Genomic DNA, 24,180 nt, shown 5'->3' on the forward strand with positions numbered 1-24,180 from the left:
TGTGTGTGTGTGTGTGTGGAGGAGGGACAAGGGGAAAGCTGTGTTTTTCTGAGTGACAGCCCTATTGAGCTCCTCAGCTGCATCCTGTTATTAGTTGTTGAAGAAGACTCAGTTTCCTGTACCTCTGTGATGTGAGTATGGAACAAAATGGACCCACTCTGCAATAGAGCAACTGATAAACTACTAAATACAGCCTATATGTATACAAAACTTTGCTTTAATAACAAATGGTACTAAAAACTGTAAATGAGTATTTGACACTTGAACTCCTGCTAGATAAGTATTTATTTCTTTGTGGAAACAAAGCATGTGTGTAGATTTGATGAATGACATTTGAATTAGATATTATTTGGATAAGATCAAAATATCCAAGTGAGATATCTAGCTAAACGGTAATTAATTCTAATGCACTTTTAAAAAAGTAATAAAACACCAGTAAATCTTTTGTTGATACGTTTTTGTGATATTTTTCGTAAAAGTCTTAATGTTTTCTTGAAGGGACATAAATATTGTCTGTCATGTTGATACACGTCATGGTTCTAAGCCATATATTCCTTCCAAAAAGCGGCAGACACTTCCACAGCTTTCCAAATGAGATCATTTGATTTCACACCATTTGAAATGAAGCATATCGGCATGGGCTTGTGCTAGTACTCAGATGTCAACTGAGATTTAATTCATCTACTGCTATAATGCAGCAGGCAATATATAACTCCTTTGTAAATCAGCAGAGAGATATGAGTCATCATTTAGGTGCTCTGCTTTGTGAAAGAAAAACAGTCTGGCACATTGGATTGGCAAAAATGAACTAATAAACACCATACAGCTAATAAAAGATAACCACATCACTAAACACAACCCCCACAGCCATAAAGAAAGACATGAAATTAATGAGTAAGTAAATGAACATATAAAACTGCTCTGCAATAAAGTATAAAAAGCAAGACTGTTGAGCTGAATGTTATTTGAATTAGAAGGAAAAAACACATTTTTAAAATTATTTAAAGTGAAGAAACACCAGGCCATATAACCATATTAATATTGTTATGAATGTTTTGTTGTTGTTGTTGCTGGAATTAAGGAATTGAGTTTAATTACTTTTCCCTGGCTGACACATACTAGTTTGCTGTGTAGAATTGTCCGAACATGCAGGTAGAGTTCTCCTTGTCTCCTATAAAACTAAAATAATTTAAAATGTGAAAAACTATTTCCTTTCCAACTCCAGATTCACTATTATTGTATTATTGAGTTATTGTATTATATTTATTCTGTCACAATGGAAATGTAAATTCATGATATGCAGTGCCAGAAACATGTTAAAGAATTGTGAAATACCTATAGGATAGAGATGTAGTGTCTGGCTGAGCTTTAATATGTTTGAACCTTTAATGCAGCTCAGCTCAGTTTTGTGAGTCCCATGTGGTTAAATGTGTTACATATTACTCTTTAGGCAATAAAAACTATTAATACATATCCAAGAAACCTTTTGTTTTTCGTTACAAAACTTCAACGGCGAGTTTCTACTTGTTTGGTGCTTGTCGGGTCTGGAGCTTGCAGCAACTTTTTTATTTGCTGTTTGGAAGCTTGCATTTACATGTGCAAATGATAATGGCCTTGGTGTTGATAATGGCAAATCATAATGATATATGGTTTGTATAAGCTTCTAAAGTTAATTTAATCCACAAATGCTTTCATCTTTTCACATAATACAAGAATATATGCATATATAAATATATTATATATATATATATGTGTATGTATAAATCTATGTATCCTTGCCTCATCTAATTTCTACATTTTAAGTTAAAGTCAAGTCAAACTTATTTATATACTGCTTTGTACAACATATGTCGCAAAGCAACTTTACAAATGTCCAAGTCCAAGCCCCCAGTGAGCAAGCCCAGGGCGACAGTGGCAAGGAAAAACTCCAAGACTCAAAGGGGGTCCATCCTCCTCTAGCCATTTTACATTTCTATATTAGTTTCTCTAATATAGACGCTCTAATATGCTTCTTCAAATTTCTCCATATAAGGGGCTGAAGAACTTCAGGTACAGACATACAGGCATACAGGTAAATTCAATGTTTGTGGTAGGGTACCATCATTTTGAATTGGTCCAGACCCCAGTTTTGGGAATACCTTCATCCATTCTCAATTATACACTACATTATGAAGCCAAACATCTGATTCTTCAGCATATGTCCACCCATTCTGCTCACTTTGGTCATTTTACTATGCTTTGTTTGACATTACTGGAAATGAAAGGTATAAACAATATAAGCTTTCACTGAACATTGTGTGTGTGTGTGTGTGAGAGAGAGAGAGAGAGAGAGAGAGAGAGAGAGCGAGAGAGAGAGAGAGAGAGAGAGAGAGAGAAAGGAGAGTCCTGAAGAAAATGCGGTAGGTTAATGTATTTGATATAGATCTCTCTTTCCCCCTCTCTTTCCCTCTCTCACATTTGTTGTGCTGTAGACTGAAAGAAATTTAAATGCCAAATCTTTCTTACACTCTTCAGTAAGTGGTGCCTTCCTCTCAAAAGTAACAACAGTTTGCCAGCCCCACCACTCCTAATCGTTCAAATCGTTGACCTAGCCTTAAGAGCAGCCAGAGCTCTCGCCAGTCTTCATTACCTGGGAATGATTACTGGGCATTTTTGGAATAGCTCTCTTTAGCTCACTCATATCTACAATTGCAATGATACAGGCCTCATGACAGTATAACCCAAAGTATACATTTGCCTTTGGCTTCCATCTGCAAATCAAGTATGGACTAGGAAACCTGGTGAACACTTTCAAAGCAGCTAACGAGCAGAAAATAGGGTGAACACACATAATACATGCTGTTGGCTGCATGTTCAAAACGATTTGCTTTTGCAGTAACACTCGGAATAGTAACAAAAAAAAAAGCAAACAATGGCAGATTAAACGAAGTTATTGTTTTTGGGGTTGTGCTGTTAAAGCTTTTTGGGAGTCAGCACAGGGGGGTGTAAATGATAATTTTGTGAAACTAACGCTAATGGTTTGCCACATTTTGCAGCTGTTCCTCCGTTAAACGAGCCCTCCTGAGGTTTGGGCCCGTTTACTTTGGACTGCTGTCGCTACGCTACGAGCCTCACGATAAGCTCCACAGTCTCCCTCACCCGAGGGCGGAACTTCACGCGCTAATGCTAGGATCTGCGCTTCCCTTATTATCTCACATCGACTAGTTTATCAAAAAATCTCATCTTGTACCGGCCCGGAGTCGGTTTGAGAGCGCATACATGTATTTGTTCGTTCGAGTGCATGGAGTCCTGTACCCAATTACTGGGTCGCATTAGGCAGCTGCTTTGTTTTAGAAAAACACAACTTCTCGTGTAATTATCTTTAAGAAGCAGCAGAGGAATGTTGATCAGATGAAGAGCGCGGAGCAGAACAAATGAAAAGCACATTGAAAGCTACGAGCGTCAGACATGGCGCTCTGGTGTTGGTCTAAACGCAGCTCAACAGAATGGGGCGAGTGTAGTCTTAAATGCAGCGGCTGATGCAGTGCATGGCATGACCAAACAGAACGCAGCTACAACTGAGTTTAAATGGCTTTTGCCAGTCATCAAGTCAGAATAATAACATGAGTGGCATTAGCTTTCATACGTTATAGACTCCTTATCCAAGAGTACCTTTACACGGGGCAGCATATTATAACTTTGAATACAATTCTTTAATAATACTCTTTGGTTGGACCTGCTTCCATTTTAAACTTCGAGGGCTGTCATATTCTAAACGATCATCTTTTTTTTCTTCTTTTTTGTGTGTGTGTGTGCGCACGCTTCTTTGTGGCTAAAAGATAGGTATCAGTTATTCGAAGTGTGTTTTTTTGTTTAGCCAGCACTTCTTGATAAAACCCGCTTCCTCTTTCCGTTTTCCCTAGCAGATAACCATCTTACATAAATATCCATCCGTGATCTTGAAACTGCACTCTTCACTATATATGGTGGGCGATCAAATGAAGATTCAGACAAATCTACCAATTCACTTTCCAACATATTTCTGCTTAATCCAGACCAAAGCATTTTGATTTAATAGAGGGAATTTAAGTAGTCTATATCTGTTTGTAGATGTTATCTGAGTTTGCTACACCAGTAGCAAGACCCCTTACAGAGGTTCAGTTCTCTTTCAATTGTCCACAGTAAATGGCAACGGGTTGCCTTGCATCATTTAAAAAAAGTTTAAATCAGATTCTGCTTTTTCCCCCCCATCTAGTTTGTAACACACAATAGTCAATATATTACAGAACCAGTTCTAAAACAAATGCTTTTTGCCAGCTGATCATGAAATGTTTGAAAAACAAACAAACAAACAACAACAAAACAACAACTGGCAACTGAGCAATCCTGAAAACATGAAATATACGCGTGATGCTTTAACGGTAAAAAGGGAAAAAAAAAACCCTCGTCGTTTATGCTAAAGTCCTACAAACTGACAAAAATATAGTCCTATAAAACTAGCTTGCTAATTAAAACAGCTCACTAAAGCTGACCTGAGACTAGCTGCAGCTCTTCTTAAAGTAGCCATTAACAAGAGAACATATCTCAGCTCCTTCTACCTCATTACTGTTAGCAATGACTTTCACCTAAAACGGAAGGCATTCGGCTCGCTGCTGCTAGCCAGCACTAGAAGTAAGACTAGAAGCAAGGGAGCCCTTTCATGTAGTTTTAGATAAACTAGCGTTAGACATCAAACGCCGGTTCGAGAGGCATCAGATGCCATGCCTGCAGATATGTTCAGATGAGATAAAGCATGCCGGCCGCAGAGATCAGGGCTCCCTTGATGTCGGCAAAGTGCTCTTAATCTGAAGCATAAAAATCCCCCCCGTTTTATCGCATGAACAATGAAAGTGGAGGTAGCTTTGAGAAGCCCGCGTGTCTCTGGTTGCAGCGGTGGGAGACCACGTGGAACATCCGAGCATGCACATTTAATGAGAAAACTGTATGGGTACAGAATAAATGAATGAATGCAGGTTAACCATGATGGCATTGAGAACTATTTGACCTCAAAGGTCATCTTAGCATGAAGAAGTCTTTAAAAAGGGTAGTTATAAAATTGTAATTTATTTATTTATTTATTTATTTTTTAAGGTTTTTTTGAGGTTTTGCTGCTGGTTTCCCTTTTTTATTATTATTATTGTTTGATTGCTGACAGTGCCTTTCTCAACATCTCAGAACGTCTCCCCATTTGTCTTCAAAATTAATTCTACACTGCAGACTTTTACCTTGTACTGCAAGACATCTTGCTGCACCTGCACTTGTAAATACCTTATACAAATTGTGGGGCCAATCCTACAGTGACTTTGTAACCATCTGTAACCATGAATATGGTTTCTCAAAAATGTTTTACTAGCAAATCATTTGATCAAGAAGATTTCTAAAGTACAATGTGTGATCTTTGTACACTATATTTTAAGGAACCTCAAAAAATATATTTTAAAAACAAAAGGTAAACACAAGGATAAAACAAACAAATCTTCCAAACAGTACAGATGTCAGAAAAGTAACCAACTCCACTCGTGTACGATTCCAGACCTATTTATTTGCTGAAGAGGTTTGTTTCTCAAAGTTGGAGAATTTCTTGTGTGCAGATGCTTCATAGTTCAGAATTAGAGAATATAAAAATACAGACAAATCTTACCTTAATAATTTCTGTACAAATATAGAACAATTGTCACTTTTTCAAATAAGACTATGAGGGCAGAACATGTAATTGCATAGTGGAAGGTTGTTCTATAAAACAAACTACTGATTTAAGTTTTTTCCCCAAAAGTTTGACTTTGTTAATGTTTAACATTTATTAGAGCATATTTTAACAGTTCAACTTAAAAGAAAAATACATATATAAAAAGCCAGTCATAAGAAATACCTTCTGAAAGCCTCAAATTGATGACAGCTAATAAATATACTGGATGAATTTATAATGAATAGTAGTAATGATAAAAATGAAATAAGGACATTGTAGGAATAACTAGTGGTAACTGTATAGTAGTAAATGAACATCTATGACAATGAACCCCAAAAATAATATTTCAGTTTGACTACAGATGCATCTGTTTGTCAAGCAGGTAGACACATTTTAACCAATGGTGACAACATTAATGTGCATTAAAAAAAAGAAAAGAAAAATCAGGGGATTCAGGGAACATAGACCGGCATATAACTTACTTTTAGCCTTCTCACTGAATTTACTCTTAGTCGATTCTCAGTGTCTATCCCCCATCATAAGGTAGCACCACCAATATGAAAGTGTAAATACTGTGCAGCATGTACACTGCACATGACACCCATTATATCTTTCCATACTCAAAATCAGAGAGACACCTAACTGCTGTAAGTCAGCCCATGGCAGGTCTCATTTCTCCACCTGTTCTTTGCAATGTGTGGGGATAGGTGTGCGTAGGGTTGAAAGCAAGAGCAAAATCAAGAGGATATGTGCACCCTTAGGGGCAATTGTCAGACAGCCTCAGTTAATAATTTACTTAATGAGAAATTTTGTGCTGGTGGACATTCGCAAGTGTTTGTGAATCCTTGAACAGTGGATATGCATGGAGCTGAAGCCTGTGAAAATACAAACTCTCTTACATCAAGACAAACTAGGCTGCAGATATGGAGTAGCGTGTAGACAGCAGATCAAAAGCTTGCATGGGTTTGAGGCCAATTGATCAGCTTATCCATGAAACATAATATATATCCACTAGTGAGCTACAAATGTCAGGCTCTGAGCAGCAGGCAGTGAGTAAGACTGAAAGGAAATGCTTAAAGCTCTGATTTACTCAAACCACTCAGTGTGGGTAAGGAAAATGCCAGTGCTCTTATCAGGCCAAAACATACGGATTTACCCTCTGTGGATTATCGAAGGGCTTGGCTTTGTCTGGGTCATTGGTTTGCACTAACTGCAAAGAACTCCACTTTAAAAGCCAGAATAAAAAAAAAAAAAAAAAAAAATCTCAGAAAATAAATAGTCTCAGTTTCTTTAAACATCTTGTACCTATTGCTTTAAGAAAGAAAAACAACACACGCACAAACAAAGAAGAACTGTCAGTCTTTTCCACAACGTTATAATTGTTTGACTCTATAAATATAATTTATATAGTTTATTTCTTCTTTCCATTCCACATCTTTCCCAACGTTCCTCCAACCTTCTTTCACACACTCTGTTGCTAAAGGGAGCAGGGGCTGGGGTGGGAGGGTGAGGGGGCTACTTGCACACGAACTGGTCAACCACCCGGGAGCAGCGCTTGCACTTGACATAGCAGCACCAGTGGAACTTGCAGTGGCAGCGTTCCACGAGTGTGGCCTTGAACTGGTCATAGCCACGGCCACAGCACATGAGCGCGCAGCCATCCATGCCCTCCGACGTCTTGTTGCAAAGGCGCCCCTGCGTGCCCAACGAGCCCGTGGTCCTGTTGAACACACAGTAGTCCGGACTGGGCTCGATGTACACCAGGTCATGGCTGGTGGGTGGGTTGAACTTGGAGTGCACCGGCACCAACTTGCCCCGGCTGTTCAGCTTCATGAAGGCGGCGCTGTCATACTTCTCCTTAAGCGCATCGCCCACCTTGCGGAAGTCAGCCAACTGTAGCCAACAAGTCTTCAGGCTGCATGAGCCCGACACGCCGTGACACTTGCAAGAGACATGGGCCAAGTCTGATACCATCTGAGGGAGAAATAGAGGATATATTACATTCTTTTGCATGAAAATTACAAAAGCAGAACATCTAAAATAATTGACCAGTAGGTTAGCAATTGTAAAGTACTGAGAAACAGGATTCTGAAATCTCCTAAAATAGGCAATATGTGACAAACATAAGTGTATAACCAGTAGTTTGTTATGGTTATTGCCATTTTCCACACATGATTGGCCTTGATTACATAGTCATTTTAACCATCTCTGCTTGGCTGCAAAACCCAGCTCAGTCCGCTCGAGGGAGCTTTAGTTTTTCAATTGTTCTAAGGGCTTAATTGATTCCTGAAGCTTTCCAGGTTTGAAGTAAAATTATTAGTCTTTTAAAGCTTGCCTAGAAAGCTCTTGCTTCAGAGAAGAAAAAAAAAAAAATCTACAATGAATCCTATGCATGGACGCATCTTCTTCAGCGATTTAGAACAAAACTTGCCAACTCCCACAATCAGAGCTGACCTAGCCAATCTTTATGTGGAACACCTATCATTCACAAATGCAATTCCTTCAGGAGGCTACAGATTTCATTTTGAAATGGCTTCAGCCGAGGTGGAGGGAGACTAAAACGAGACTTTCCGATTAGATCTGATGAGCCTTTCAGAAACGGGTAGATCAAAAGTCCCCTCCACAAACGTGATGGGCTAGAGCAAGACGTTTCCCCACACGAGTGATGATACAAGACAGCTTAGCCCTGTGTTCTCGTTTCCCCTCTTGCACTCTCACTCCCAGCCACATATAAACCATATAATGCATGCTCCCAATATGGAACCTGTGTCATGAGAATGGCAATAAATAAAACAAACATATTGTATGTATTCCATTATTTCTACTTGTAGCTACTTTCTATTCATAGATAAGATGTACAAATAAATAAATAAAAGTCTACCATTTTTTTAAATTTGTGTCCGTGACTGTGCACTGTACATTGCCCATTGACTGTACACCACATCTTAAGTTTCAAAACACATCTAGCAACTATGTAATGATACAGTTGGTGCAAGAGAAGTGACTCCAATGTGATTTACAATTCAGTGAGACTCTTAACATCTGTGAGGGGCCAAAGTCCAAAGCACCATTATTAGGAAAGTCTTCCTGCCAACATCTTGAAGCTGCTGGCCTCCTAGAGGCTAGTATCATTCCAATCACTTGCATAGGACTAAATCATTATTTATTCCAAAGTGATTACATAGTGATTCCAGGAGACTTCCACTTGCATGATATCATCTATTTCCATCAATAACTGATACAGCACATGAAGTAATCACTTATGAAGTATGAAGTAATGTACTGGGAAAAAAATCCAATGGAGAAACATTTCATAAAACAAAAAATAAAAAAACAAGGCTAACAATGAATGATAGCTAGAGAAAACCAAATTAGAATGATCCTATAACCACTTAATTTCAGCCATTATTAGCAACGTTAGCCATGTTTCACCTAAAGCCATTATGTTGTAAAGGTAGGTAGAGCTCACCCTCCGTCCTGCTTCATTGTTATGGAGGTTCATCAACAGCCGTGCACTCTCCATGGTGCCTTTTTCATGGGTCTTCTCTCGCTCGCGAGCATCCACAAACTCCTTGCTGAAGCGATAGCCGTAGTTGAGGTTGTCACCACAGCCTCCCCACAGCCAGTCCCGGGGCAGATCTTTGGGCCTAGCAGCCCGGCTGCAGCCGCAGCTTGACAGCTCACCCTCCCTGCAGGCTCGACTCACTGCATTAACCACGCCCGCTGCACTGATCGCGTACGTAAACGCTGCCTCGCGGCTCCCTGTTTGGGGGTGGGGACAAAGAGAAATGATGAACTCCTATTATGATCAGAGGAGAGGCTGTAGAGTAGACAATGAGGAATTATTGTTAAGTATAATTAATAAAAACGACTGGCAGTTGTTTGGTTTTTAAAAAAGGTAGGAGTATAGTCCAGTCTGTAGTTTGGTAACTGGACCTTGACTAATATTACACAGAAATGTTGCTGTTAATAAATAAATAAACAAATAAACGAATAAATAAATAAAAATAAATCATACAGTAAATGCAATAGGCAATATTGTGTGTGTGTGTGCATGCATTTGGGAGAGAGCTGGTGTTACTGGTGTTAAAACTGTGGACTAAAACTCTTTTCATACATAAGAACTATGTTTATTTTTCCCCAATGTGATCAGTGTATTTTTCATTTGTGATCAATGTGTCACTGCAGTGTTACATAGGTATTAGTCCTGAGTGAAGCAGAAAGTACAAAGGAAAAGATTCATAAACACAAGCTAAAAGAGGACAATCATCTTCCATATTCATCACTGATCAGGTTCTGACCACAGGATCAGATATGATTTGGGTGTTGCTACATTTTCAAGTTATCACTGACATCATTATGGTACTTTCATGGTAGTGGGCAGTGAGCTGGTATAAATGTACTGGGCACATCAAAGTTGCTGGAGTTCTTCAATGTGTCAGTGACACCAGTGGCTTCAGAGTGGTCTCCCAGCCAAAATGGTCGAGCCAGCTGTGGTCTTGGGGTCAGAAACTGAGCATTGATGAGTTAGTGTTCATTATAACTGACATGCTGTAATCTCTAATCATGCACATACAAGATGTTTTTAACACTAATAAATACATTTCTGACAAAGTAGGTGGTATGTACAGTAGAGATGGTAAATGTATAATTTGAGAAATGAATCTTGTGTGCAATTAATCATTATATTTAAATGAACATTTCTTGTATGAAAGAGGATTACCATTTACTTCTCTAGTTCTGCCAGTGACAGCATAATAAAGAGATTAATAAAAATATGTCAAGCTAGGTCTGGACTTCTTATTAGAAGTTCATGAACCAGTCACCAATCTTCTAGTCCTGAAAGTACTTAACATTACTGCACTTGTAGTTCTTTGGAGAGCCTTCTTGGCCCCAATGTTTGCTAAAGTGTGCACCGCGATGATTAATGACAAGAACAATCAATAACTTACAGAATTACAGTTCTCGTAAAATCATGTCACAAAAGAACCATGTGGACATCTCATTATGTAGCAACTCTCACAAGCCTGGAGGAGTCCAAGAAAGAATGGAATCCAAGACTTCATCCACTGTCTACCCATGGGGGTTCTGTGCACATCCATTCAGGCTTGCAGTAGAGTCCATTTGGCAGTACATCCATGGGGAGGCCATGCAAATGGATGGATCACTTCTATTGACACACTGTATGTCTAGCCATTTCCCCAGGGACATGGAGGAGATTCAGAAATGTGATGGTGCCCCCTGCTGGTGGACAGACATTCCAGCAAATCCAGCCATGTAGCAGCTTGTGAGGGCCCTCCATTTGCCCCTCAACTCCCCCAATCCACAGCCATTCAGAGGCAATTTTCATATTATGCCTGAGGGATTCCCAAAAGACCACAGACTTTCCTGCATTAAAAGGGAGGCTGTATTTGAGGCGCTTTGCTGTTAAGATGACTCCCCTCAGCGAGAGAATCTATTACTTTGAAAGACCTCATAATAGCCTATTATGAGTTGTAGGTGTTTCACAGATACGGGATTTGGAATGTAAGGCAATATTGGGGCTTTAGGCAGCTTCCTGTCCCACAGCTGAATAAAGACATTGCCCATCCTAAAGCACTGCAGGTGATGAAATAAAAGGGTAGGATTAAGAGAGAGGGAGAAAAAGAAAGAAAGAGTGAAAGACAGCATGAATATCATCCAGATGGAAAGTCTTGAAGGGTCAGTGAAGCAAAGGGAAAATTACTACTTTTTAAAAATATATTTTAGAAAAGTTAAGCTGCTGACATGTGTGCTGTCCTCAAAGTGCCTTTCCCCAACTCTTCAGAGCTTTTTTTCAATTCCCTAGCGAACCTAACCCATCCCCCCCCTCCCCAAATCTGGAGTTGCCAGTCTGGGTCAGAGCACCCTAACAACCTTCTCTTCCCAATCTCCACAATCAATCTCCAGGATACTCTCAAATGAACATGAAATGAACATTTTCATGGCCCTGACAGGCATGTGTTGTATTTCTATCATTTGAAATGATGTTTGTGTTGGGACACATTTAGAGACTCTTACTTAACCATTTAGCCTTAGCCAAGTTGTCTGTGCCTTCAAAGCTAACAGGTAAGCCATGACAACTCTGAAATAAAGATTCCTTATTAACCTGCTGGAATAGACAGCTAAAAAGAATTCTTACAGGGCGTGGTGGGATGTGATGCCATGAAGAGAATCCTCCTCTAACAAACCCAATACACTTTTCTGGCGTAAAGCACTGGTAGAGCCAATATATTACATGCCTTAAAATGAGTCATGCTTTTAATTGCACGTTCTTGCTTAAAGTTGGTTTTGTAGTTTTCTTTTACAATTCCCCCAGGATTTCTGTTCAGGCTTATTTGAAGTCAACAAACCATGGCTTTTATGAATATCTAAATGTAACATGCATTATCAAATTAGCTTGTAGTCATAAACGATATAACTCAACTACACCAGTGGGCTGCTTATAAATCAATATAAGAAGTTATCTTCTCTGTTGTAAGCCAAAATGCTAGATGTTGGCTGTATTACATGCTAATAATTTTAATGTGAAAGACAAGGATCTTAGCCAGACTTTTTACCTACCATTTGAAAGGTCTACAAAACCAAAGACAAGCAAACCGAACCAAATTCAACATCACATCACTCTAAAAGGGCTAGAGTTATGCTAGCTCACAAATATCACCAAATAACCACCTTTACAAGTGTTGATGCGGCATCCGGATCCATTACCTGCAAACAGTCCGTATATATGATCAACACAGTGGCTGAATGTGTTTTACTTAATGTGTATACAAACAATGCACCATGCCTCATGAATCATCCTCACATCATGATTATTAGAAGAAAAAGGAAAAACAAACAAACAAACAAACATGCTAGATTCTTCGCTACGTCACTAACAGGGTGAGGCCTGTGCTCACTCCTAGTTTAGCGACAGACATGAATTTAGGCAAAGCACAATTACTCACCATTCTCAGTGTCAGGGGCAAGCCTTCTAGAGGCAGCACCCATTTACTTGATTTATTATGATTTATTCACAGACCTCACTGTAGATGTATTTCTCCTGACCACAGCTACTAAAAAAGAACCATTCCATGCACTCCCTTTTGCATTTAATAGAACCCCCCACACGCACACACCCACAGACACACACACCCACAGACACCTAAAAAAACAAACAAACAAACAGGAAAACCCACTTTGTTACAAAATAAAACAATGATCAAAAAAATCTGCAACAATGAATAAGAGATGACTGAGCAACGTGTCAGGAGAGTGGCACAAGGAAAGAACCACCACCAGGTCAACCAGCACCCGCAAATCACATATAATACGTGAAGGAAACTAGCAGTCTCGTTTATTGGCTGCGACTTGTCTGCTCTCTTTTGCCGGCTATGTTTGGTCATTAATCTCATTTTGGAGAGCCAGCGCTGTCGACAGTTCCAAACCTCCAGTCTGGAAGGAGGTCATGTTGGAGTTTGCACCTAATATGTCCATGTTGTGCACGTGCCAGCCAAAGACGCAGTTAGCGAGTTTAAATGGATGGGGTAAAGAATATGTAGTGTCTCCTTAATGTTATGGAGGCAAAGAGCACAATCTAACACGTGTGCGCGTGTGCACACACACACACACACACACACACACACACAGCTGTTCTATAAGGTCAATATGCTAATGTTGTTTTGAAGTGTTTTGGGATGTACACAGGATGTTAAAACTGGGAAGAATGTGGGAGGTTGCATGTGTGGGTTTCAAGTGTGTGTGTGTGTGTGCGCGGCCAAACACTAACCGATCTGCATGACGCGGCCAAATACTGAGGAGTTGTCCACGGTGCTGCAGTTCCAGCGGCGGTGGCGGAACTGGTACTGACACTCGCGGATGCCCGTCTTGGCTCCCTCACCGATGTACTGCATGTGGTCCTGGTACAGCTGGCACAGTTTCTTCTGGCCTTTGGACAAGCCTGCCAATTGACTACACAGAGGCTGGGCCCCTATGATGTAAGCTTCAGGAATCAGCAGTGGATTCATTGCCAGGGACCTGTAACACACACACCCACACACACACACACACCCACCCAATTAGTCCACCAGGAAATATGATACACTGTGGAAATTACAAAAGGGGGAAAGTGAGTACCCCCAACAATTCTCTGCTTAGACACAGTAAATCATTAGCACGTGTGAGCATTCAGAGAATAAAGGAAGGACTTCTCCTACTCAAACACACACACACACACACACACACACACACACACACACACACCCTCTCTCCCTCAAAGTACAGGGCTGTCAACTAGTTGTAAAAATAAATAATCATGCTCATCTACATTATGGACGGAACCTACCTAGGGTGGTTACAGGATGTCTTATTCACTCTTAAGGTAATGGACAGAAAAATGAAATTTTACAAAATAAACTCTAAGATTACGAGTCTGGTTTATATAACATCTGTGATACATGTAGTACATAATCCTGAGTATTTGAGGAGGGAATAAGGGAAATTACTGGGAAAGAATGGCCCGTTTCATCCACTGTCATTCAGTGCCTCATCTAACAGCAGCTTGTCTTTGAAAACACGCACTGTCAGAAATCATACGCAGTAAGAACTGATATGCACAAAATCAGAGTGAAATCCACCGCTTGCACAGTTTCAAACACAAACCATTCGTTTTCTTCCAGCAAATAATTAGGGACACAGCAAGGAGAATCCTCTGTTTGCATGCATCCAAGCAGGCTTGCTCACTTCCGTTCCATGAAGAAACTGTACCAGATTCAGGAATCACCGTGAAACCATTGAAAAACTCTAATCAAACCAAGGGAATAAAATCTGTATTTTGATTTAGAAAAACATTCCTGAATCTTTGTTTTTGAAAATTTTGGACAGAGTTGTACAGCAATTTGTTTTTCCTTTAGTTAAAAACTGTCTCTGATGCACTGTATCCAAAACCTAATACGCATGGCACCCATACTGATACTCGGCCATACTGAGTAACACTGAGTGAAAAGAACCCCGCTATCAGCAGAAATCTGTACTGACTTGAACTGTTTAACAAATGCATTTGGTCTGTCTCATCTTTGGCTGAGAGCTGACCAATTTTGCTTTTCTATTAATGGAAATAGGAAGGACAAACTCATAAAACTCAAACATACTTTAAACACGTGTGTGCATGCATGCACGCACGGACACACACACACACACACACACACACACACACACACACACACACACACACACACACACACACACACGCGCACGCAAGGCCTACACAGTTCGTGCCTGCACATATTTGGAAATTCATTCAAAAACCACAGCATTCTATGTTTTATATAATATTCATCATTTTGGTTTGGCAGTGCAGGGGAAATGAAAATAAAGAAGGGGGAAAAGTCCGATCTGAGCTGCGCGTATGTGCTAAAGTCAGCATGTTGGGTCTTTTTCTTTACTTTTGCTTTCTGAGTGTACGCGCGTGCCCCACCGCACATGAATGAGTTCATACGTGGTGGGACACAAGAGACAGAGCCACGCTGCACAATCTGGCACTCAGAAAAGGGGGAAAAAAGGAGGATAAAATGATAAGGTAAGGGAGAGAGACATACTAAGAGCAGGACAGTAGCAGAGAGGGAAGAGAGCAACAAGACAGCGAGCGTTTGTCTTAGCAGGTCCAGTCTGCGATTTGGGCTTCTGCGGCAGTTGCAGCCAGCCTGGCCAGCATCCTACATATGGGCAGGGAGTTGCACTCATCTTAGGCCTGTATTAGGTAAACGAACACGTACCACCAAGAGGTAGCCTCCACCACAACCTGCAAGAATAAAGCCAGGAAAGTGATGGCCACCACTCCATGCCGTGTGTTCATGGCTCCCACCCAGCCAGAGCAGGTCAGCCTGTTCCTGAAGAGCATTGTCTAAGAGCAGCTCTGTAGAGAGAGAAGAAAACCGGTCATTTCTCAAAGGCACAGCTGCAGATATCCACATGGGTCAAGATCAGCATATACCAAGGCAGACTAGTTTGTGTGATTGCAATATGCAGTTTATAGGACAGCGTGTATGTTTGTGAGTAAAAGCTATGTAGTGTGTAGTAACTGTGTGTGGAGATAGTTTGTGTTGTTTTATGAACATATGTTGATGAATGTGTGTCGACATGTAGATGCATCACTGTGTTTGTATGTGTGAAATAGAGAGTGTGTGATTCTGGAGTTTGTGATTTTCCCTGCCTGCAGGAACCATTGGAGCTTACACATCATATAAAACAGAGATGTGAAGCCCAAGAGACAAGAGCCATCAACCTCTTTGGCATAGTGCGCATGCTAGCCCGTCCGTGCCCGCGCTCACGTTCAAACCAGGGCCCAGAACTGAACATTCCGCCCTCCATTTCACTTGCGCGAGGATATGATGTTTTGTATCCAAACCCAGATCCATGGGGTTTTCCATTTGCAATTTTGTAAAGTGTTTACGATGTTTGACTTAGTCTATCAGAACAAAATAAATAAATAAAAAAGACAGATCGAGAAAGTGGCAAATAGCGATATAGTCGTCGGACATTTTATGGTTAGCCTAATGTCACAAAGATGTATTTATTATAATATCACAAAGAAATGTATTTAACTGGCGTTTTGATTAAAGTTTATGATTATCCTGCTATCGACGTGTTTAGAAGACTAAGGGTGCCTGGGGCCGTATAGTCTATAAACATTGGACATAGCGGCGCAGACCTACACCGCTGCCTTCTCTTGAAATAACGATTTGTTCATTTTCATAATTAATTCCGCCGAAGCTGACTTCAGCACTTCGAGTAAAAGAAAGCTTCACTGTGACCGTGTGGGGACGTTTTGAGTCTTTTAAAACATCATCGGCTGGTATCCCTGATACTGAACTGTAAGTATGGGCTAAGGCATTGGTCTCGTATTTTATTGTCCGAAGTGAGTAATGGTAAGTTTGTCCCGAGAACACAATTTAGATTCGGTATATTTAAACATTAATAAATATGCCTACGTTAAAGTCAACAAAATGATTTTAGACTTTCTGCTATAATAAACTATGAGAATTATGAAACTATAAATTTCATGTCAGTTAAGAAGATTTGCACATGGAAGGATCCCATGCCGGATTTGAAAGGACGCAAAATTACTTTTTCTTTATTTGGATCACCTCGAGCCCTGTATCGTTCCTTTGCGTCTACGCGCAAAGACGTATGTTGCATTTATACATAAGATATGTACTGTACAAACTGTTCAAGTCTCCACGTATAACATAAAACCAAAGAGTTAGTTAAACCATTTCCCCACCAATACACCTAAACTGAACGTACGTCTGCCAAGAGCCCAATTAAAGTCCATTTCTGATTTGGGAGCATTCAGATTGAGAGTAATTTGTCATGGTTTACATTTTCCAGTTTCGTAGAAAAAGAAACGGGGCCTCCCTAATAATCATTTAATTCTCCGCCCAGTTCTGCATCACTCAAGGAACATGTGTTTTTATTTTAGAGATTTTTAACATCGTTGATGGGATATTTAGAACCCCATGTCGGATTGTAGCGTGTTTTTGCTCAAGAAAAGAATAATAAATCGCAAAAAATGGACCGCAAGAATATAAAGCTCCGATACACATTCTTTTGTGAACAAATGCCGCATTAATTATTATTAGTATTATTATTAATAATAATAGTAATAATAAAAATAATACTTGCGTGTCGATTGTGTTTATACAATTTAAAGCAATACTAAATTTGTTAAATTATAATGAACAACGGTTCTGGATTCAGACTTTACACATTTTTCTAACAAGCAACACAAATGCAATAAGTAGAACTGGACGTTGACGGATGTCAGTGCGCGACCCAGAGGACAGATGAACCAACAGACCCCACTGATCCTGTCATTAAAACAAAATAATATAAATCGGCTTGAACATCGCCCGGGACTCCTTGAGCAGTTAGTGCCTCGGAGGTTCCCTTGCTTGAGCAGGAACGTCTATAGCTATTCAGACAAACAGAAACAACATATGGGCAAAAAGAAGGAGCATTCACAGGTAATTGGAGAACACTTCAGCATCCTAGTAACATTATAAGTGCACTAGGCACTAGTGAACTAGGTGTTTCTTAGTTTTCTTCGTTTCCTCTTTTTTTTAGGAAATAAGATTTGAGATGAAAAGTCGACTTTACCGCGAAAAATCGACGTATTTTACATGTCTAAACTATATTTTTGAATCCAGGTGCATACATTTAAAAATAGAGTGGTCTACCATAAAACAAATTTTATAAGTTAGAAGCCTCATTAGTTTAATAATGGTTAAAATTATTCGAAGACCAATCATGACTACGGCATTTACAATAACTCTGCTACCACCAATTATGGTCGATGTTAAATCGAAATCAAATGAGCATACATCGATATTAGTGCTACCCAGCGTTTCAACAATATCAGACTAACTGCAGAGTACAATAACCCTATACAAAACACCCAGTTCGTGTCTACTTAACGTTATACAGTAAACATTACACTTGACAGCGTCCCTCAATGACTAGAAAACCAAATTTTTAAAAGGCTATGTGAATATTCTGGTGCGCTTTAACCGTGCGCAAAAAGGAACCAAGCGGTGACGCAGAAATTTAGGCGCAACTGTTTGAATTACGCATTGTTGAGGTGCAAGTCACTTAATTTCCCACGACGGCAGAGCCGCTAGAGGGAGACAGTCACTACAACTTGAGCTGCAAATAATACCTTGGTTTCAGAAGTTTCCCCAACTAAACTTTCGGTCGCCGTGGCCGAAATATATAGTACCCTTTTGAATAAGTTTGAATTGACCTGCGATAGAAGACAGATAACGTTGTATGGAAAAAGGCTTTTTACATATTTAGAATCACAGAATGTACAACCATTGATGTTTATTCCCTTATGTTTTCCATCACAAACAATACTGGTGTAGGATACTATAGGGACGTGCATAACACATTCCTATGTACATAAGCATTAGAGAGCAAAGAGGTGACTTACGATGAAAACGGCTGCGTTTGGGAACCTCTGATAATTGACGAGTATACAGAAGCTAAATTCCAAAGCAAATTACGAATACGATTATCCGATTTCTTGGTGTGTTCTATACCCCTCAAACAGTTGCAATCCAAAGCGCAATTAAATACTGGGAGTTTGCAGTCAGCTTGCAGGTCTTCCCGCTGGAGGTAGAACCGCTGTCTTCGGGTGTTTGTGGAATTTGGACATGAAGCGTTTGAAAACGAGAGGCTATTTACAGTGTCCAAAGAGCAATCCAAATAATTAGTGTCTTTACAAAGCGGGGATGTGAAATTGCGGAAACACTTATTTTGAAATAAATTCACAAGCAACAAACAACGCCGTTGGCGAGCACGTCTGTATACGACTTCTCCTCGGAAGTTCCCATGTAAATTTCGCAAAAGATCCTATTCGTTTAAGATGCTACTGAACCAAAAAAAAAAGAACTGCAATTTTGGGAAGGTAAAAAGTAAATCCAGTTATCGAAGAGACGATGTTCACAGCGGTTTGCGTTCTCTACCTGCTATAAAAGATCCACGCGGCTATTTTCGCAACAAACATGGGTCATCTATTCGAATCTCCATTTTCCGTTCAGCACCAAACTTTCCATGATTCTTTCGAAAACCGTTCAACGTGTCCTTAAAAAAAATATGACAAATTAACTTAGGTTTCCAAACCCGAAAGTGTTGCAAAACCGGCGAAGCAGCAAACCCGAAGAGCTTATTTCCCCCAAAACCATGCGCTGAGAGAGTATCTCCAGACTTGACGCGGCGGAACGCGCTGTGTAAGTGCGCTGATCTATATGACCCCCCACCCCGTTGAAATGAAGTGCCGAAAGACTTGCAGACTTCTTTAGTTCTGTCACCTGCTCTCTCTCGCCTTCTTTCCGCAACTACCAAACCCCGCTACTGATGCGCGCAGGAAAAACCTTGTATTTGGCGCATGCGCTCCGATCCCTTTCAAAGTTCTAAAGTCACAAACTCAAGAGTGAAAGAATTTAACTGAAAGAGTAGCGAGTCAGAATACGTACGTAAATCCCGCCCATACAAACGACAATATTCAATCTCCGGTTGTCGTCGGTTTCAGCATGTCAGTGTAGTTATATTGAAAATGGCCTTCCAGAGAAAGATTAAAGCCAGCAAGATGTCGAAAATGTATTTCTGTGCAGACTGTGTATAACGTATTTAAAGTAGTTTAATACCTAAAGGAAATGTAGTTCTAATTATACATAGAAAAAAGACAATCGTAAAATAAATAAATAAAACATCCACCTCCCAATATATTTTCGGCCTAAAATGTAAATTGTTGGCAAATCGCTGCACAGATTTGATCTCAAAAAATAAATTAGCCGGCGCCAAAAACAACAACTCATCATAAAGATATCGAAAACTCAAACATATCTTTGCGCACAGTCGAATATTCATTTATTTTAGGTGCAGCAATTACTGTGTCAAAGGTCCAGAGAGCCGCCAAGTCTCTTCGACATCAGAATTGGGTAAAATTGTAAAAATGGGCGGAACGACCTATAACAAAACAAGCGTCTCTATTACCTAAAATAAACTCATAAAGTACCCGGGGCTATTACACCATCCGTGCCAAACCCAAGTTTGATTTTTGAGTGGAGGGGATTGAATTACCGCTCCTTAAAACTCCCAAGAGGCTGGGCGAGATGGTTTGCTTGTGCAGACCAGACTTATAATGTAAAGGCATGTGTGTCTAAGCATTATAGCAATTACCTATCTCTGTTATTCTATAGAGAAGGTGTCTGTGTTGTACAGGTGTTAAGAAATTATGAAGTCAAATGCTGCGATCTTATGAGAACAGCACAGTTCCTCTGTAGATGACCTAGATGTGTCCTATTAAATTAGACTGAGTGCTAACAGAGAGATAAAATATTTATATTTTACGCTATGTATTTAGCAGATCTTGAGGAGGTGACCATGAACAGCACACTTCTACAAGAGGAGAGTTATCCTGAAATCTTATATTTTATAGAATTTTTTTTTTCTTTCGTGCGTTTTTGGTACAAAACCTTGCTTTCTATTTATATACTTCTGCATTTATTATGGGCGTAATTGCCTGCAATCCTTAGTAAATTTGAAATTGTTCTTTTAAAAAATCCATTTGCATTGCATATGCTACAATCACTTAAGATACAAATAGACACAATTGCCTAACACGAAGGTGACGTCATGACTGTCTAATTAAGACAACAGAATTTAAGGTGGAATTCAATACTACTCGTGTTAGTAGGTTGCACCAAATATATAAAATACATGGAAAATATTTATCAAATCATTTACTTATCAATATACACCAAAATGTGAACAGAGCACAGTATATAAAGTATTTAAAGATAATCACCTGAGAAAAAAAATGGACTAGATAGTAAAGTTCTCTTTCTCTTCCATAGTTTGCTGCTTAAGCTGAAGCAGGACATTCATATAATTAGGTGGCTTGGATTTCAAAGTGAAAACCTTGCAACCTTGTTAAGAAGGCTGTGCTGTACTGCTCTTACTAGTTCCTTTTTTTTTTTTTTGATAGGTGGTCTCCATTCTGTGATGAACTGATACACTTTCCCCTTTTTCTTTCCCTTGCAGAAATAAAGTGCAAGTGTTTATGGATATAAGAGAGGCCAGCCATATCTTAAAACATTTGGTGTGTGGGGGGTGGCGGGGGGGGGGTTGATAGCATTCTACATTTTTATCGCAGACTATCCTGGTATGTCCGGAATCCCTCCATTCAGGATACAACGAGTCTTTCAGAAACTCAAAGGACTGTATTGATACTGAACATTATACAGGAGCCCCATATGCATGTTCATTTGCACTGCTTCAGTCTGTGTGATTGTAAATGATCATCGCAAACTTTGAGAACTTGCTCTGACAGTAAAGAGGTTTCCTAAATGCTCTCTTTCAGCGAACACTGTGTGAGATTGTTTAGACTGCTCCAGAGGGCTTTGTTTTCTAAGTGTCTGCGTTTGTGTGTTTGTCTGCATGTCCCCAAAAAGATACCGTGGGATGAGATTCTTAGGAGATTGCCTTTGTACCGTGAAGGGATTGAGAGGAAAGTTTGTCTTAAAGCACCGGGTCAAAACACTTATTATCACGCGTTCAGGCAGCATAAGTGCATAAGACTGAGAACAAGAATGAGCACAGAGGCAAAAAAAAAGTGAATAAAGGGAGAACTGCATTAAGATAAACAGAGCACTGACTCAGAGCAGCAGAGAAACAGTGCCGCAGTGTGTCTGCAGGACAGATATGGAGATGCTGGATGAATGGATGATTAGTGTCTTTACCATGGAAACAAAGTCCCAAAGGCCCCCACCCCTGCATCCATCAACCACAAACTTCACACCACATCCTCTGCCAGCTATTTCCCATCACCTCAATTGCCAGGCACTCCTCCTGGCTACTGGACCTCCTGCAAAAACCACCATCTCCCCGTTTCCCCTTAATAGCAAGTCCTGCCTTACGGACAGCCTTGCTTGCTCATCTTCAGTAATGCCGTACAAAACTCCTTCCCCTCCCTGGCACGCCACGGGGGTTTAGTAAAAATGACCAAGATTCTCAGACCACTAGCTACAATCCACCAGCTGTCTTACTTCCTTAGCCCCACTCCCCCCCACACACCCGTAACCTCCTCCCACTAATCACAATGCCCTCTAACCAACCTTCAAACCATAGCTACCTCCCTCTAGCCACCACTACAGACAAACCCGCAGCCTAATGTGCTGAACCCCCCGCCCCCCCCCACCCCCACCCCTGCTGCTCTCCTGCTGAATACCACCCCAGTCTCCCACCCCCTATCCTGTGGGTGCAAAGTTGGGCAACATCTGGATGAGTTTATGGGACAGAGGGCGAGAAAAAGAGAGAGAGGCAAGGAGAGCGTCTCTCCCTCTTCTTTACAAAGAGTTCTTACATTGTCTAGTTAAATAGCTCAATATTGGAGTACACTGATTGTAATGTATAATACAAATGTTTCAAATACTTTTCAAATATTTTCATATTTCCTGCAAATATATGAATAATACAACTTCTCTTTTAATGATGTCATACAAGTTCTCATCTAGTGTTTGCTGCAGGTATTGTAAAATTAATGCTAGTCTATTCAAGGAAAAGTAATCTTTAATGCACAGGTGCGTTATGTTTAATTATTTATAATGCATGCATTCACATGCGCACACATACACACAGAGCAAAACTAAACTTTACCTTTGTTGAAACCTGCAAATTCAAACATTACTTTGTTCTAGTTAAATGTCTGAATAAATTAATAAAAACATCACTACTTTCCAAAATATACAAGCAACTATTGCAAAAGTATATGCAAAAAGACATATTACAAGATATAACACATTGATCAAAATATGATAATAAAAAACAAATAACATAACCAAATGAATATACACCAAAAACAACAACTAGAACATTAGAATAGTGCAATACAATGCGGAACCTTAACATCATTGTTGAAATATGACAGTGCTAAAGAAATGAATCTCCCTTTTCAACATTAGTAAATGTCAAATTGGGGGGCAACAATTATTTTCATTTACTCATAAAATTATTTTTAAAATCATGATAAATCTCTACAATTTTTATGAACTATTAGACATGGAACATATACATGTATATACATATAAGACCCACAAGTGTCACAATTTTTAAGTGCCTTTTATTCAAAGTTCAATTTTTGGATGAAAATGTTGGCCCACATATTCAATATTTAGTCTGTTCTTAAGGCTATGCATTTTTAGTTGCTATAAACCTCTCCTTGCAGGAAAATGGATGTAATGGGTGTGGAGGGATATGAACCATTCTGATTTGACCATTTCATCTAAAGCATTAATTCCAAGACATGCACTGGTTTTGCATTTGGGGCTGTGGAATACACAATACTAGTACATCCCAACAGAGATATTTATTCATTTATAAACACACAAACACCAACCAAATTAGGCAACAAGCTCTCCTGTTTGCTCATTAACCACAGAATGAAGTATACTAAAATACAGAATCGAATGAGACACTTTGTTGGCACATTATTTGTAAAAATAGAGTACTATTTTTTTTTTTTTTTTTACTTTTTTTTTTCTTCAGCTTTTAACTTTCTACCAAACCAGCTTTGGCTTGGTATAGGTCAAAGTTCAGGGCTCTGGTCAGTATTTTAGGAAGTCCTTGCACTCATTACAACACAGTTAAAGATCTGTTTCCTTTGAGGGGTCTCTGGAAAGCACACAATATATAACTTTAAAAGGAAAACACAGGAGGAGTTTGCTGATACTTTAACAAAGAATCAGGAATAATACTAATAATTGTGTTTTGTTAACATTTTTCAACTGGGTGATAAACTCACACACACACACACACACACACACACACACACACACACACACACACACACACACACACACACACTTGATACAGGCAGCTTCTCTCATAGGCACTGAGAAAGAGTAATCAGTCTGTTG

The 24,180-nt window shown here is 39.7% G+C and overlaps 2 protein-coding genes across 3 annotated transcripts in view; both read right to left on the reverse strand.

Annotated features, from left to right (window-relative positions):
* Window positions 1-5,540: 5,540 nt before the first annotated feature.
* wnt5a (wingless-type MMTV integration site family, member 5a) lies at window positions 5,541-19,641 on the reverse strand. 2 transcript variants are annotated; one of them, XM_081703489.1, is made up of 5 exons: window positions 19,228-19,641; window positions 15,478-15,617; window positions 13,494-13,741; window positions 9,174-9,466; window positions 5,541-7,678 (listed from the first exon to the last, which is right to left on the reverse strand). In XM_081703489.1, the coding sequence occupies exons 2-5, from the start codon at window positions 15,600-15,602 to the stop codon at window positions 7,220-7,222; spliced, it is 1,125 nt and encodes a 374-aa protein (XP_081559615.1). In that variant the 5' UTR covers window positions 15,603-15,617; window positions 19,228-19,641; the 3' UTR covers window positions 5,541-7,219. The 2 variants fall into 2 exon arrangements, with proteins under 2 accessions (XP_081559615.1, XP_026868221.1); XM_027012420.3 differs by having other exon boundaries at window positions 18,693-19,641.
* Window positions 19,642-22,883: 3,242 nt separating this feature from the next.
* The window catches only part of LOC113578892 (ELKS/RAB6-interacting/CAST family member 2), a 162,673-nt gene continuing 161,376 nt past the window's right edge, over window positions 22,884-24,180 (reverse strand). Inside the window, exon 21 of the mRNA XM_081703839.1 lies at window positions 22,884-24,180. This exon is cut by the window's right edge and continues 619 nt beyond it. The gene's annotated coding sequence lies outside the window, so the exon portion shown is untranslated.

Source organism: Electrophorus electricus, chromosome 20 (genome assembly GCF_041902795.1).
Source record: "Electrophorus electricus isolate QZ-2024a chromosome 20, ASM4190279v1, whole genome shotgun sequence".
In the NCBI taxonomy this organism is placed as follows: Eukaryota; Metazoa; Chordata; class Actinopteri; order Gymnotiformes; family Gymnotidae; genus Electrophorus; species Electrophorus electricus.

What these genes read in the sequence shown, in the direction of transcription:
- wnt5a (XM_081703489.1), bottom strand. Translation starts at nt 15,602, where the DNA reads ATGCTCTTCAGGAACAGGCTGACCTGCTCTGGCTGGGTGGGAGCCATG. An exon ending in GTGGAGGCTACCTCTTGGTG is followed by an intron (nt 13,742 to 15,477) that starts GTACGTGTTCGT and finishes TGTGTGTTACAG; the next exon opens with GTCCCTGGCAATGAATCCAC. An exon ending in ACAATGAAGCAGGACGGAGG is followed by an intron (nt 7,679 to 9,173) that starts GTGAGCTCTACC and finishes TTTCTCCCTCAG; the next exon opens with ATGGTATCAGACTTGGCCCA.